The following is a 15,125-nucleotide window of genomic DNA, read 5'->3' as shown; positions in this document are numbered from 1 at the left end:
GACAATACTATTTTGACCAAAACTATTGATGTTTTCCCTAAAAATTTTGCAAAATGACACGAGTTCTTTTGATGTTTAAGCATACACACTACATGGAACTTATTCAGAAACCTTGCATTCAGTAGTTTTGGCGCTCCAAAAACATCAAATTTTTTCGGGGGTTGTTAAGCACGGCAATTTTGCACACTATTTTTTCGTGTAACAATCTATTTTTTCGTGTAACAATCTATTTTTTCGTGTAACAATCTATTTTTTCGTGTAACAATCTATTTTTTCGTGTAACAATCTATTTTTCGTGTAACTTTTTGATTTGCTCTGTGTCTTCCCCCTTTTCTGGGTAATATTATGATTATTAAGTCCGAAAAAAGAGATATAAAGTATATTTCATAAATTAAATCAAATTATATATTTTCAGCGGCACAGTAATTTGCCGAATCACATGCTGCTACTTCGCAGATGTACATGTTTGACAAAGATGGGTTTGTATTTTGCCAGGAAGTATTAACATTGATTACGGCCGTGTCGGTCGATGAAGCTGTCGGATACCCGGGACTCCAATTATTCCAGTGTTCAAGCTGAAACAGTTGAAATTGAATTTTAATTAATTTTCGCTTTAACCAACTGGTATAAGTGGTTGCCCGTTTGGTTGATCCCATTGCCAATTTCCATTGGAATATGATAAGCCGATATAATAAGGTTGCGTGAATGTAGTGATATTTCCAATAACCTCTGGAGAAAAAACTTTAATTTGAACTGATAGGGATAAGCACTCACGGAGAACAAAATCATGTTTCATCTGTGTAAACTCATTGAGCATATAAGCATTATTCCATTGATTTCTGCAAGATAATCTTGCTGCAGTTCTCGTTGCCATCGTAGCAAATGGTCGAATACATACTCCATATTTGGATGAGCTTCTCATTTGAAACCATTCATTTGGACAATAGCAATTGACTTGAATCATTGTGGTTTTGAGTTCAGAAACCACATTATTTCCATTGAAATTTGTGAAATTGTATCCAGGCGATGCAATTTTGGTCAGAGCGTCGTTGAAACCAACAACAATGTCTTGGCGGTACGCAACTGTGGCAATTGTCAAATAAGTTTTCATACGAGTGGCCAATGGAAGAGGATCTTGGGTTCCAGATACTCTGCAAGAAATATATATTTTCATTGGGTGCAAGGTACATGTTAGTGGGGAAAAAATTTAATATCATAAAATAAAACCTGAAAAATATCAATGAAAATAATACTGTGAAGTTTCAAAAGTCTAAATAAATTTGAAAAATAAAAATTAGTTGTTTATCTTATATCCTTATAAACTACCAAACACACTGGCCGTCCAAAAATTCAAGACCTCAACTTATTTTCTAAATTAAAATTATTAACACATATATATCTTAGCCGTGTCTTTCTTTTTGCATTTTTCAAGCCTCTCTATTAAAAATAATACCTATATTCCGATGCATAAACAATAACTAATTTCTGATAATGTCCTCTGCTAGTATTAAAACTTTGTTTTGCCAAAAGATCATCAGCAGCCTTCAAACCAGTTTGTAGGTATGAATGCTCAACCGATGATGTCCACGTCAGAGCAGCGAATAAGGTATTTGAGAGTTCATCGGCTGTCGTGATGTTGTTCAGATCCGCCACCTGTTAACTGTTTATTATAGATGTGCAAAATAATACAAACTTACCACAGTTGCTTCTTCATTGTAGGTTACTAATCCGATTCTTGTGGTTCTTGGTTGGTTTGGGTCGATTCCAAGTTGTTCAGCGTGAGAGAATAGAGAAGAAAGTTCTCCAGCAATCTGCTTATGTTTTAGTTTTTGAAATATATAAAACCTAATAGAACTACAACATAAATCCTGTCTTATTTTAGTATTATTGCTGTTTAGATATGTATCAGGGGTGGGCGATAATTGCCGTTTCGCAAGTTCGGCAAACTGCCGGATCGCCAATTTTCCGGAAAATTTCAATTCCGGCAATTTGTCAATTTGCCGGAAGTGTTTATAGAGTTTTTTTTCTATAACGAAAACACTAAAAGCTGTGCCTTTTTAAAGTTTTTTTTTCATAGAAAACTTTAAAAAATAGGCAAAACCAAAATTTGCGGAAAATTTTCGGCAAATCAGCAAATTTGCCGGAAAATTGTTTGCCGCCTACCCCTATGAATCACTGAAAACATCAACTTACAGATAATACCCCGTCATCAGTCATTTCTTTTGAATTATCAACCACTGCAACAATGTCGAGCCAAAGATGTTTTGGATCTTTTCCACATGGTCTATCCACATAGCTTGATAACTGACTGACAATTGGACTTCCCGTGCACACTGCAAAATTGTATTCTTTTGCATATAAAGCATTTGGACTTACACGCAAATCCTAAAAGTATATAGTTTAGAAGAAACATCGCCGTCATTTTAAAACTACTGATAACGTCAGATTTTTTGTGCATCTATTTATGTGTAGTTTTTGTCATCATGTTAGAGAATGAAACTTTTTGAGCCCCCACACCTTGAAGATACATTGTAGCTAGCTTTTGGTGGAAAGCTTGGAAGTGGCTCTAAAATTTCAACTAGATGTTTCAGCACTTATTTGAAAAAAAAAACTGTGTGCACATAAGTATAAAACACATAAGTATAAAAAATAATAACCAGTTCCCTTATTTTTGAAAATTTTCGGTTCTTTGGGAAATCATGAAATTTGTTATTCTAAAATTAATCTAAATTTCTAATACTAAATTCTAAATTTAAATCAATATCTAGAATTGATTAATGTCAGAGTATGTTATATGGAACAGACCTCATGATGTTCCAACAAATCTTTATAATTTGTTTTCCGGTTGTTCAGAAGTTTTAGCAATTTAGGAACTTTGGATTTCAAAAGGATTAGTCCGATAGTTCCTTCAGTTCGTGGCCGTCAAAATGATGATTTAATTTTTGATCTGTTTGAACAATCAAACTTCATATTTTGTCATTATCAGAAACACACAATGCATCATATGTGCCACCTGTATGAAATTTTTATTTTCTTGTAAAAGTATGCAGGTTGGTCGTCTTTTGTCATTCTTCTCAATTTTAATGATATTCGGAAATTTCGAAATTTGCCGGTTTGCCGATTTGCCGGAAGTTTTCAATTCCGCCAATTTGCCGATTTGCTGGACGTTTCCAATTCCTGCAATTTGCCGGTTTGTTTATTTGCTGAAAATTTTTGTCATTTGCCGCTTTTTGGCAAATTGGGCATCGCCAAATGGTCGAAAATTCTCAATTCCTTCAATTTCCCGATTTGCCAGAATTTTCATTTTTGCCGGCCTTCATTCCGAGATGACAAACTTTTAGGGTGGCAAAGGTTCTTTGGGGGCAAAGTATCCAAGGAGACAAAGTATCCAGTAGACAAACTGGGGTGTATCTTGGGGGGCATATCTTTGGTGACAACCTTTTTTTCAACTAGATTTTTATATGTATTTTTCAACTAATTTTTGTTCACATTTTTCTGGAATAAGTTTTTTAATGCAATTTTCAATCGATTTTCGGTTATAATTCCCTCACAATTGAATGTATGAACGATGGTCTTTTGGGAAAAGCTGTAAAACGTCCAACTAACTTGGAATATCGTGAAGCTCTTCCTGATGGTCTGATCCTTCAGCTCCGAAGGATCACATGAGTACCTTCTGATGTTCTGATCCTTCAGATAAGAAGGATCGTAAGGGTACCTCCTGATGGTCTGATCCTTTAGCTCCAAAGGATCACGAGGCTCTTCCTGATGTTCTGATCCTTCAGCTCTAAAAGAACATGAGGCTTTAATGCAAATTCTGCATCGAAAAGGACATTACGATGGAAATAATGACGAATTTAATTATAAAACACATTATAAAAAATTTAAAAACATATAATCATGACAAAAAAACAATATCCGGAAAAAATTTGATTAGGCCTAAAATTTATTTTTTATTTTTTTCCATTTATCGATTCAATATTAACATTTTTGAAAAAAATTTCGAGTTTTTTTTCAAAATTTTTTTTTTCAAATTTTGTCAAAAATCCATATGATCCGTCGAAGCTGAAGGATCAGAACATCAGGAGGTACCCATGTGATCATTCGGCTCTGAAAGATCAGATCATCAGGCAGAGCCTCATGTTCTTTTGGAGCTGAAGGATCAGACCATCAGGAGGTACCCTTACGATCCTTCTTATCTGAAGGATCAGATCATCAGAAGGTACCCATGTGATCCTTCGGATCGGAAGGATCAGATCATCAGGCAGAGCCTCATGTTCTTTTAGAGCTGAAGGATCAGATCATCAGGCAGAGCCTCATGTTCTTTTGGAGCTGAAGTATCAGACCATCAGGAGGTACCCTTACGATCTTTCTTATCTGAAGGATCAGAACATCAGAAGGTACCCATGTGATCCTTCGGAGCTGAAGGATCAGACCATCAGGAAGAGCTTCACGATATGCCAAGTTAGTTGGACGTTTTACAGCTTTTCCCAAAAGACCATCGTTCATACATTCAATTGTGAGGGAATTATAACCGAAAATCGATTGAAAATTGCATTAAAAAACTTATTCCAGAAAAATGTGAACAAAAATTAGTTGAAAAATACATATAAAAATCTAGTCGAAAAAAAGGTTGTCACCAAAGATATGCCCCCCAAGATACACCCCAGTTTGTCTACTGGATACTTTGTCTCCTTGGATACTTTGCCCCCAAAGAACCTTTGCCACCCTAAAAGTTTGTCATCTCGGAATGAAGGCCATTTTTGCCAAATGTTGCCGATTTGCCGTTTGCCGGAAAAAATCGTTTCCCGAGTTTTCGTATACCGCGGCCACGTAGTGAAAACCGCTCTGTAACGTCTGCAAAGACCAAAAAAATTATTAATAATTTATTAATTTCATGTTTCAATATACCGGTGTGTCAGAAAAAGAATGAAAGCGGATTTGGGGGATGGGGATCTCTCAAAAAGTGATCACAAATACAATTTAACAGAAAATAAATACTACAAGCAGCGGCGGGCGGAAGAGAAAAAACGCAGACGGGGACGAAATCACCAAATGAAGAGAAAAAACTAGGCCACCAAGAAATACAGTTCAGTCGATGGAAGAGAGAGAGAGAAGAAAGTAAGCGACCCGAAATGGAGAGAAAGTGAGTGGGGGAAGGATAAGCAGTCAGAGAATTCGAGAAAAAAATTCCGCAAAATTTTGAAATTATATGTGAATAATTAACAGTGAAAATTGTAGATTTTCTTCAATTAATAGGTGAAAACCAAAAAAAAATCGATAATTGCGCACGTCCGAGAGGAGTCCACAATTAGAAAAAATTGATTTTTTGCTCGCAATTACAAATTGCAAGAAAATCGATGTTTTATTTGTGTAATCTTTTGTAATCTTTTCAGACAAGTAAATTTATCGATTTTCTGCAAAAATTGATTTTCAAGTTCAATTTATTGATTTTCTTAACCTTGCGAAAAATTACCAAAGTCGATAAAAACGGACACATCTCGAATGAGCGAAGTTATCAATTTTTGCAGAATTCTGGTCTAGAAAACTCCATTTTTTTCGCTCTCTCTGACCACTTTCCAATGATAAAATAATACTTAAGAGGGATAATAAAGCTCAGGAGTACTTCTACTCTCACTATCCCGTCGCTGTGTCATGCTGCTCGGATATTTCAACTTGGCACGCATCGGTATCATTCCCGTAGTGTTCGCGACAACTGCAGGCGATACACCGAATGTGCTGAGCCCCGTCGGATCGTGTTCCTCGTATTCGGGCGGCCCCGAGAGCCCCGATAATTCTCGTTTTGGGCTTCCGGTGAGCGCTGGCGGAGCACCGAGAGGTCTCGACTGGGTTCGATTGAATTCCAGTGTTGAAAGAGAGTATTCAACGCTTGGAGGTGGTGGCATTGTGTAGAGATCAGGGTTGCTCAGGAACTGTATTGAAGCTGTTCGAGCTGGGTTGTTGTACTGGGCTTGTAGCTTTTGGTCCACAGCCTAAAAATCGAAAAAAAAATTGAATTTTTCTCCTGTTAGATGTTACAGTACTCTTTAAATCTTATTTTTTCTAACAAAAATATTTCGTGGCGAGACCCAATGCATTGAGTTTTTTAGGCCATATTTAGTTTTCCAGGTCAAAAAATACCAACATTTTAACGCTGCTAAGACAAAAAAAATCCGCTAAAAAATGCGATATTTCTTGGAAAACTGAAATCTTTGTTCTCAAAACTATTCTACCCGACTTTTTGAGAAATGTTTTAGTCGGAAAAAATTATCCGTAAAAATGTTAAATTTAAATAACATATATTGTTAACTTACATCAATATGCTCCTTTGCCTTTTTCGACGATCCTCCACAATAAAACATGGATAATAAAACCGGCAGAATTACGAGTCCATGTAAAGCTCCGAGTAGAATAACGAGCATAATAGTTTTCAGGAAACTTCGGAAAACGTAAGACTCGGCTGATGCCATAAACGACACTCCGATGATTGTTGAGGTGGCCGACATGAGGATTGGAGCACCGACAGCGTAAAGAGCATTTCTCATTCTTTCCGAGCCATCCATGTTTTGACCCTAAAATATCACGTGAAATTATACATTATCTCAATCGGAAAAAAACTTTAGGGAACCAGAAGGCTCGAACCTGGGTATTAAAATTGGTGGGCGCTCTAACCGACTGCGCCACAGGTAGATGAGAGCCTCTGTCACCTGTACCTGTAGCGCACTCGGTAAGGACCTCGTCTACCAATATCACTACCGGGGTTCGATTCCCACGGGCTCAAAATTTCATTTGCTTGTTTTTTATAAGCATACCTTCGCAAAATTATATGCCAAATGGGCCGCAAAATCGACACAAAATCCAATTGACATAACAATAGTAACCATTGAAATAAAATCCAGTCGAACCGACCAGAACGTCATGAATCCGAGAATTCCGATATTAATAGACACTATCGAGAAGGATACCTAAAATTTCGTTGTGAGAAGAAGCTTGAAAACTTCTGAAGTATCGTACCCATAGAGAGGCGACAGGTTCTGGAATGAGGATAAGGGAAACTGCAACAACAGCGACACCTGCATATGCGATCGAGGAAAGGGTACCCGGAAGAACTGCATTGTATTGTTCAGCGAACTGCAAAAAAAAATGGATTAGGAAAGAAATGGATCAATAGTTATGTGGTCGCGAAAAAATAAAACTCGGCCATCAATTCGGTTTCCGCAGCTTCATAGAGAGAGAGCTATATGTCACAAACCTGAAAAAAATCAGCATAAACTCCAGTCTGCAATTCACTAGTCTCTGCCAATCTTCTAAACAACCTCATCGCTCTCGACTGGTTTGCGGAGCCCACATGACGGAGCTGGACTGGAATTCTCGAAGCTTCCAGATGCTCACCATCTTCCGTCAGAACAACGTCTCGATTATATTTCGCAAATTGTGGTTGTGATAGAAATACATTTTTCAAGATATACACAAAGTTCTCAGGAGTTATCAAAAGCCCCGCTTGCTTCACAAAAGCCAAAAAAGTGCGGAGCCATGAGTCGCTGCTCGCCGTGAATTCTGTGTGCTCATAGAGCTCCACTTCTTTCTCCAGAACATTCCAGATCTTTCGAGGTGCTACGTCGACTTCTGACAGGTTATACATCCAAACGTGGAGGGAGCTACCGTAATCCGAAAAGTACTTTTCTGCCATCATGAGGGTCCGTTTACCATATGAATTCTCTGGGAGCAAGTCATTCGGCTCGAGGCCTAGTTTCACTTTTGTGCAACCGTAAGAAGCTACTCCCTGGAAAAAAGTTTGGAAATTATTAAAAAAATGATCTGGAATTTTTTATAGAATTTTAGAAAAAATTTAGGATTTTTAAAATAACTTTTGAAATAAAAAAGTGTCTCTTAAAATTAAAAAATACATAATTTCAAGTATCAGAAAAAATTGATTGAGAAAAAATATTTTTTTGCTTTTTTTGGGAGCTCAAAAAAAATTTTATTTTCAAATTTTTAAAGATTCAATTTTTTGAAAATTTTGAAGCTTTAAAAAATTCTAAAAATTAAAAAATTGGATTTTCCTTTTTTAGTAAGCGAAACAAAATTTCTATATAAATATTTCAATAAATAGATTTTTTAAAGTTAAAAATTTTCCAAAATTCTGAAAAAAAAACTACAATCTTTCTAGCAAACTTTTTTTCAAGTTTATACAATTCAAAATAAGTTAACATGATGAAAATCTCTATAATTTTAAATATTTCCGATTTTTTGGCTTAATATTCGTTAAAAATTCAACTCACTAAATACACACAAAACGTGACCAAAATCACAATCCGAACCAACGGATTCAACAGAAAATCGGAATATGTCGTTCTAAAAAACTGCGCCAAAATCGTATTCTTCTCGAAACTTCGATCTCCTTGAGCGGCAATTTTCTCGGGAAGTGTATCTTTTTTCAATTTATGAAAAAAGATGCAATGTCGATTATTGATTTCTCGTCGATTCGTGTAAACCATTACAGCAGCAAAAAATGTCAATTGATAGATATAAGTGAAGATAACAGCTGCAACAGCATATGCACAAAACATTTGAACACTTGGAAATGGGGTTGCACAACCGACACCGAATGATATTAAATCAGTTAATGAGGTTACTGTAATACTAACTGCTGCATCAGCAAATGTTTCTTTCATTCGATGTTCCAATGTTTCCGTTGATGATGTGGATCTCCATGCCGATAGAAGAATGAACACGTTATCGACACCGACAGCTGAAAAATTTTTGTAATTTTTGTTGTCCCAAATTCTGAGATTTTGTTGAAATATTTGAAAAATGGGTCGTAGACAAACCTTTTTTATTGGAGTTTCGTAAAAGTTTTCAAATTGAAATAAAAAAAATTCCAGAACCTTCTAGAGGTTCTTTATAAAAAATTTGTGAAACGACGTTTCAAAAAAATCGTCCAAAAGTTTTTCGAACATTTCAGAGCTTTCTTAGAAGTTTTCAGAAAATTCCCGTTAGAAATTGTGTTTCTCAGAAAGTTTGAATTTCTCCCTAGTTTTATCATTTTCAGTAAATTTTGAATTTCCCGTCAATATATTTTTTTTCAGAAAATTTAAATTTTTGCCAAAAATGTTTCAGAAAATTTGAACTCTCCGACAATATTATTTTTTCCAGAAATTTTGAATTTTGCGCTAAATTTTACACAGTAAATTTAAATTTCCCGCAAAATTTTTTAAAGAAATTTTGAATTTTCCGCCAATATTTTTTCAGAAAATTCGAATTTCCCGCCTACATTTTTTCCTCAAAAAATGTGAATTTTCGCCAAAAATGTTCCAGAAAATTTGAATTTCTCCCCAATATATTTTTTTCAGAAAATTTAAATTTCCTGCCAATATTTTTTCATAAGAAAATTTGAATTTCCCGCTATTTTTTCTTCTGAGAAAATCTAAATATCCTGCCAAAACAAGTTTCTCAGAAAATTTTAAAATTCGTGTTTTCTCATGTTTTCGCTACATGAGTACTTGGATGTAGATTTATCATTAGAGCGCATTTTCAATGTTAATTGTTTCAAAAATTATTCAAAATTTCTTTGTGTTCCCCTATCACACTATTCAAGAATTCATGTATTCTATTTTGTTGAATATTCAAAAAACATCTCCCCACCCACCCACTCCGTTAACTATTTTTGGATACAATTCCGGAATAATCCTGTGTTTTGACCTACCCCCCCCCCCGGGGGTATGTTCTGCCTTCAGAGAAAGTTCAAAATGTGTGAACACAAATGCAAATAGTGCATGTGTGTAGGTGCTCCGGGGGGCAAGGAGAGCTCCCAAAATATTTGCAAACGGGATTGAACATGTATACATTCTTATGAATAAACTTACAAAACACAATGAAAGGCATCGAATAGGCGACACTAGTCATTCCATAACCAGCCAGTAATAGTATTCCGACTGCTGACGCAATTGCCATTGCCGCCGAAATGACTCCACCGATTGCTAGCCTAAAATGGTCAAAAGTCAGATGGAAAAAAGTTCGGAGAATACACTTACCAAGGACGAGAACGACGCCATGAGAATACACAGCAACATGCTATTGTAAAGATGGATACACACACAAAACATGGCAGAAGCATACTGAAATATTTGATGTTAAGGAAGCCAAAAGTATATGCGTTTTGGGTTTTTCTTTTTAATGATATTGTTCCAAAAAATTCAGAAATAAAATGGGATTATTAAACATAACAGTTGTCTGCAAATGAAAGCATATTTCAACATTTCAAAACATTCAGGTCAAGAGATGCAGCAGCGGACATCTCGCGAGTTTTCAAAATTGGGCTTGCGAAATGTCGGCCGCTGTATCTCTTGATTTCGATGTTTTGAAACATGTTTTAATTCGTAGACATTTGTCGACGAAAGTTAAAGTGACGAACTGTTGCCAAAAATGGCAACAGTTCGTCACTTTAACTTTTTCAAAAATCTCAAATCTTACTGTATAAGCTGTAGACGATCTCTTGCTGATTCGGCGGCCAATGTCTCATAGGTCCACCAACTTGCTCGAATTATTGGGGAGTCGTACTAAATAGTTATTCATTTAAAAAAAAACTCTATGCTTCAAAAAAGCTCACCTGCAACAAAAAGTCGGCGAGACGAACTTCCCATTTCTCGGCTACCCAATCTTCATCGTCAGATGAGTGACGAAGTGCATAGGGAAGAAGCATCGCTTTTGCACCTGAAACTCGGACTTACATGCTCTTATAATAAAGGGAGACTCACCAGCAATTCTCTTATCATCATCTAAAGTGACACCTCCTAATAAATGAGTCATTCCTCCACTATCGAATTGAATTGCATCGGAGATTTGGGATAGAGTCATTTCGTCAATTGATCTGGAAATTAATAAATGAAAATAAAAACATGTTGTTGAATAATCATTAAAGTTTTGGACAATTAGAAATTTCTACAAATTATCAAACTTGATGTTTCAATAGCTTTGTATATCTGAAATAACGTGGTCCAAAACTTGAACAGTACTGAAACTTTACAAAAATTTTACGAAAAAAAAACACGCACCGATTCAAAAACGATCGATCCGAGACGAGAAGCAGCTTGAAAATCTCAACGAGTGGATTTGAGACACATATTTCTTCGGGTCTGGAAATAACGAAAAATTGTTATATGACGTTTCAATTTTATACCCTTTTTTTAACAACTTTTACTTAGTTTTTGCCACTTTTTGTAGAATGTTCAAATTTGAAAAATAAATCGACCATGAAATTCGAAGAAAACATTTTTTAATCTACGATTTCAAAAAAGTAGCAGAAATTGAGATTTTCTAATTTTCAAAAAATCATATAAAATTTATAAGAAAATTTTTGACATTTTTACTGTTTTAAAAACAACTTTGTTCTAATACTATGTATGCTGAAATTTGAGTTATATACTCTCCAAACCCTCATCCCCAATATTCTATCTTCGATGATCACCACCTTATATCAAATGAGCAAACACTAGTGGATCTTCAATGCGATTTTTGACACTTTTGATGGGTCACTCTCTTTCTCGTTCTCAAGAGATCTTATTTGTCTGCTGACGCAATATATTCATCTTATTCTCTTTTGCATCGAAACAATTGAAATCTTGCGACCGCACGAACTTGTATTGTTTCTTCAAATAAGTGATACCTTCGGAGAGGGGAAGTCACCGGAAGTGCATGGTGATGACACTTTTGTACTTTTGGTAATCAAATAAAGGTTGGGTAACCAATAGTGTAAACTAGATGACCATTACACATGTTTACCCTTTTCTTTTTTACTGTACAGGGTGGTCACTTTTTGTGGAAAAATGATGTGACGTCACGTTTTGAAAATTGGGGAGGAAATGACCCTCATTGATTAAAATGTAGTCTAAAATTATCAGAAATTTGGAAAACCCTTCTACGGCCGTACAAAAATTTATTTTGAAAAAGTAGAATTTTGAAATTTTTCTTTTTTTTTGTGGCCTAGAAATTCAATTGTTGCCAATAAATCTATAGCTGAAATTTATACGTGGCCGAAAAATTCCGAAAAACTCTTCCACGGCCAAAACTTGAACCTGGTCGCTCAGGCTCAGGATTAGGCTAAGGCTTAGGTTTAAGCTTAGTTTTAGGCTGAGGCTTAGGCTTAATCTGAGGCTTAGGCCTAGGCTTAGGCTTAAGCGTAGGCTTAGGATTAGACTTAGGCTTAGACTCAGGCTTCGTATTGAAGAAATGCTCCAAGATTTTTCTGGACCGTAAATACAACGTTGTTTTTTGAAACTTCAAAAAAGCAACAAAATAATTCAAAAATGTTTTAGAATTTTATTTTTCATTGCTCAATCATTTTGAACATTTTCAAAATAACGAATTATTTTAAATTTCCCCCCGAAACACCACCAAAACTCAGCGCACGGACGCACATGCTCTCCTGCCTACAAAAAGCACAAATTTCATCGCACTTGAATACATAATCAGTGACAATTTGAACACAAAGCACGGCTTTTCGAACTCTGAACCACCGTTCCTTCCTAGCCGCCGCCGCCTTGTTCTTCTCTCCTTTGGAGAGCCCTTAAGGGTTATTGTTGTGACAACATGGCGTCTAAACGATGTTTAATCCTTTGACCTACCGATGCTGATCATTTAAACACTCATCATAGTTCAAAATCAGCCGAAAAACGGTACTGTTTTTTATTAAATAGGTCTCACAGATTGCGAGGGAGGAAAATCCGCGAATACAGATTCAGGAGATTTTTTAACATATTTTTAAAACATACATCTATGACAAAATTCAAGTGAATTAACTAAGATTTTCCACAGGCTCCACCTATGGAAAATTTAGATCCTCAATTAAATATTTCCCCTGGAATTTCCGCTACTTTGTCTTGTTATATAAGACATTCTGCGGAGTTTTGCCAAATTATTCCTAACAGAAAAGTAAGTGTGCTCAATTGCACTATTATTTTTTTCATGTAATTTTGATTTTTCGACAAAATGCGCAGTCTTTCGAGTTTTTACATGAGGTACAAAAAGTTATTGCTTTTAAAACCCTTGAAAACTCGCGATGCACCATGTTTTAAGACAAATTGAACAGTACAGTAAAACAAATTTTTCAGAAGTAAAAATGTGCTCCGAACTCGAATTTGACCTTGAAAATTTTAAATTTCCATATTCTTCCATTTCAAAAAAACTTTTGCGCTCCTTTGAGCTCGTTAAAATGCTTGAAAACTAGTGAAATCGACAGAAATAATCAAAAACTTTGAATTCACAATTTTGCCCCAATATTTTGTTTTGCACTGGAGCGCGTTTGCGCTTCAATTTAAATTTTTTCTTTCCTCCTGATATAACATTTGAACTCGAAAATTCAAACTTCCAACATTGTTACCTAAACCAACTCTCCAAACATTTGCAATAAGATAATCCTCCCCTTATCGACTCATCAAATATTTTGCCGTTTTGGCACATAAGATGATGATCTCAAAAGGTGATAAGTGAATGTAAATATAATCCCTTCACCCCCCTCGATACGCAACGTTGCAAACTTTTTCAGTAGCGTGTCTCTGTAGAGAGGAGAGGTCACCTACAGTAATCCCTTCCGTGTGTCATTTTCGGTGAAGAACATGGGGAAGGTTTTGTGTTGTGTTGGAAAAGAAAGGGAGGCTTATTCTATTTGCACCGCGCATTATTTTGTTGCGGTACAAAAGACACATTGCTCCGTAAATGGTGTAGTATGCGAATTCTGGAGAGGGGGAATTATCGATTGAATACTTACGTGGTCATATTTGGCGCGAACAGGGAATGCAGAGCCTTGCTGAATTCTGGAGGAATTGGAAATTTCACGCAGATTGATGGGTAGTTGATGCGACGATCGTCCTCGTCTTCTACGGTCAGAGACTGAAATTATTTAGTCTTTAGGGTGTATCTCTATCGGTTATAAAATAGTGAAACATTTTAAAATTTAAATGATTTATAATAATTTTCAACTACATAATTTCTAACTTGTAAATTTGTGGGGACTTAAAAATTTAATTAATTTTTTTTTCAATAAACTTTACCGGCCGTTGCAAAGAGCAAATATAAATATTCAATTTTACAGTACATCAGTATCATATCAGTATATATAAAAATCAGTATCAGTATATATAAATATGTTATAATTTTGAATAATATAATTTTGAAAGAAACCAACTGTTAAAAAATATCCAAAAAATTTTTTCAGATTTTTTTTACTACCGAAAAAGAGATTAAAATTCTAGATTTTTGAGAAACTATATAAAAACTTTTCCCCAACCCCTAAATTACCTGTACAATACTCCAAAGTTGCATAGCTGAATGCATAACCAAAGGATTCAAAATATCACCATCTTCTTCTTGATTCGTCACTATTATATAACCGGCTCTTCGAATGTCGTATCTGGAATTGATAAAATTTAAAATTTCTGTGGTAAAATACACAATTTCTTCACAAAAAAATTATTGCATCTCTAACTTCCTGGTCATCAAAAAGATAAAAAATTTATTTTTTAATCAAAAAAAATATATTGCATTTTATCGCACAGTAGTTGCACACCTGTAACACTTTTTAGAACATTGAGAAAATTAAGAAATTGGACGCAAAAAGCTCTAAAACTGACCTTCTCGTCGCGTAAAACGGATCAGAATCATTAATATGAAACAAGTGATCAAGTTGGCTTAATTCCTTTCTAGCTTGAGCATCTGTCGGTGTATACAGCTCAAGTTCATCTTTCATAAATGCTTGTTCATGTCTTAAAAGTCCAGTCGATAAGCCAGCAGTGATCAGTATGGGAATTATAAAAAATGGGAACGGATGCCGTACAACGACACCAGAATATGCTCCAAATGCGTGAGCAAATCGTTTTTCGATACAGTCAAATCGCATTTTATATGAGCATTTTATGAGAGAGGCTGAAAAATAAAGATTTGCCACGTGGCATCAAAATACAAAAAATATATATATTCGGGAGAAAGTTGTCATTAATGGGGTTTTATTTTATATTGTAAAAAGGGTAGCCAAGTTTTTTCTGCTGTTTTTTGCGGACATGTAATGTATTTTAATGTCGATTTTTGATCAATTTGCCACTATTTTTTTAAAGTTCTATTATGTTGTTCTGGTG

General features: G+C 35.4%; 2 protein-coding genes and 4 non-coding genes across 8 annotated transcripts; 2 read left to right on the top strand and 4 right to left on the bottom strand.

The window, feature by feature from the left end:
* Positions 1-401: 401 nt before the first annotated feature.
* clec-163 (C-type LECtin) lies at positions 402-2,422 on the bottom strand (the record flags this gene model as incomplete). Its single annotated transcript, NM_066980.1, has 7 exons — positions 402-575; positions 623-729; positions 775-1,151; positions 1,454-1,653; positions 1,698-1,811; positions 2,194-2,333; positions 2,377-2,422. The coding sequence occupies 7 exons, from the start codon at positions 2,420-2,422 to the stop codon at positions 402-404; spliced, it is 1,158 nt and encodes a 385-aa protein (NP_499381.1).
* Positions 2,423-5,594: 3,172 nt separating this feature from the next.
* ptr-19 (SSD domain-containing protein) lies at positions 5,595-14,918 on the bottom strand (the record flags this gene model as incomplete). 3 transcript variants are annotated; one of them, NM_001268156.3, is made up of 15 exons in its annotated part: positions 5,595-5,990; positions 6,312-6,569; positions 6,810-6,962; positions 7,012-7,128; positions 7,250-7,780; positions 8,280-8,749; positions 9,864-9,982; positions 10,032-10,115; positions 10,471-10,556; positions 10,607-10,710; positions 10,755-10,867; positions 11,052-11,132; positions 13,763-13,884; positions 14,293-14,404; positions 14,625-14,918. In NM_001268156.3, 15 exons carry the CDS (start codon positions 14,888-14,890, stop codon positions 5,595-5,597), a joined length of 3,012 nt encoding a protein of 1,003 aa, NP_001255085.1. The 3 variants fall into 3 exon arrangements, with proteins under 3 accessions (NP_001255085.1, NP_001255086.1, NP_001255087.1); NM_001268157.3 differs by lacking the exons at positions 5,595-5,990; positions 6,312-6,569 and having other exon boundaries at positions 6,947-6,962; positions 7,314-7,780; positions 14,625-14,890; NM_001268158.3 differs by lacking the exons at positions 5,595-5,990; positions 6,312-6,569; positions 6,810-6,962 and having other exon boundaries at positions 7,099-7,249; positions 7,314-7,780; positions 14,625-14,890.
* Y39A1B.8 lies at positions 11,437-11,583 on the bottom strand. Its single transcript, NR_052714.1, has one exon. It is a non-coding gene; the product is annotated as an Unclassified non-coding RNA Y39A1B.8 (non-coding RNA).
* Y39A1B.6 lies at positions 13,595-13,727 on the top strand. Its single transcript, NR_052713.1, has one exon. It is a non-coding gene; the product is annotated as an Unclassified non-coding RNA Y39A1B.6 (non-coding RNA).
* On the bottom strand, positions 13,612-13,744 carry Y39A1B.7. The gene has a single exon (NR_052712.1). It is a non-coding gene; the product is annotated as an Unclassified non-coding RNA Y39A1B.7 (non-coding RNA).
* Y39A1B.9 lies at positions 13,989-14,111 on the top strand. Its single transcript, NR_052711.1, has one exon. It is a non-coding gene; the product is annotated as an Unclassified non-coding RNA Y39A1B.9 (non-coding RNA).
* Positions 14,919-15,125: the final 207 nt, after the last annotated feature.

The sequence above is a fragment of the Caenorhabditis elegans genome, chromosome III (genome assembly GCF_000002985.6).
Source record: "Caenorhabditis elegans chromosome III".
In the NCBI taxonomy this organism is placed as follows: Eukaryota; Metazoa; Nematoda; class Chromadorea; order Rhabditida; family Rhabditidae; genus Caenorhabditis; species Caenorhabditis elegans.
This window is presented reverse-complemented; position numbering and strand designations above follow the sequence as displayed.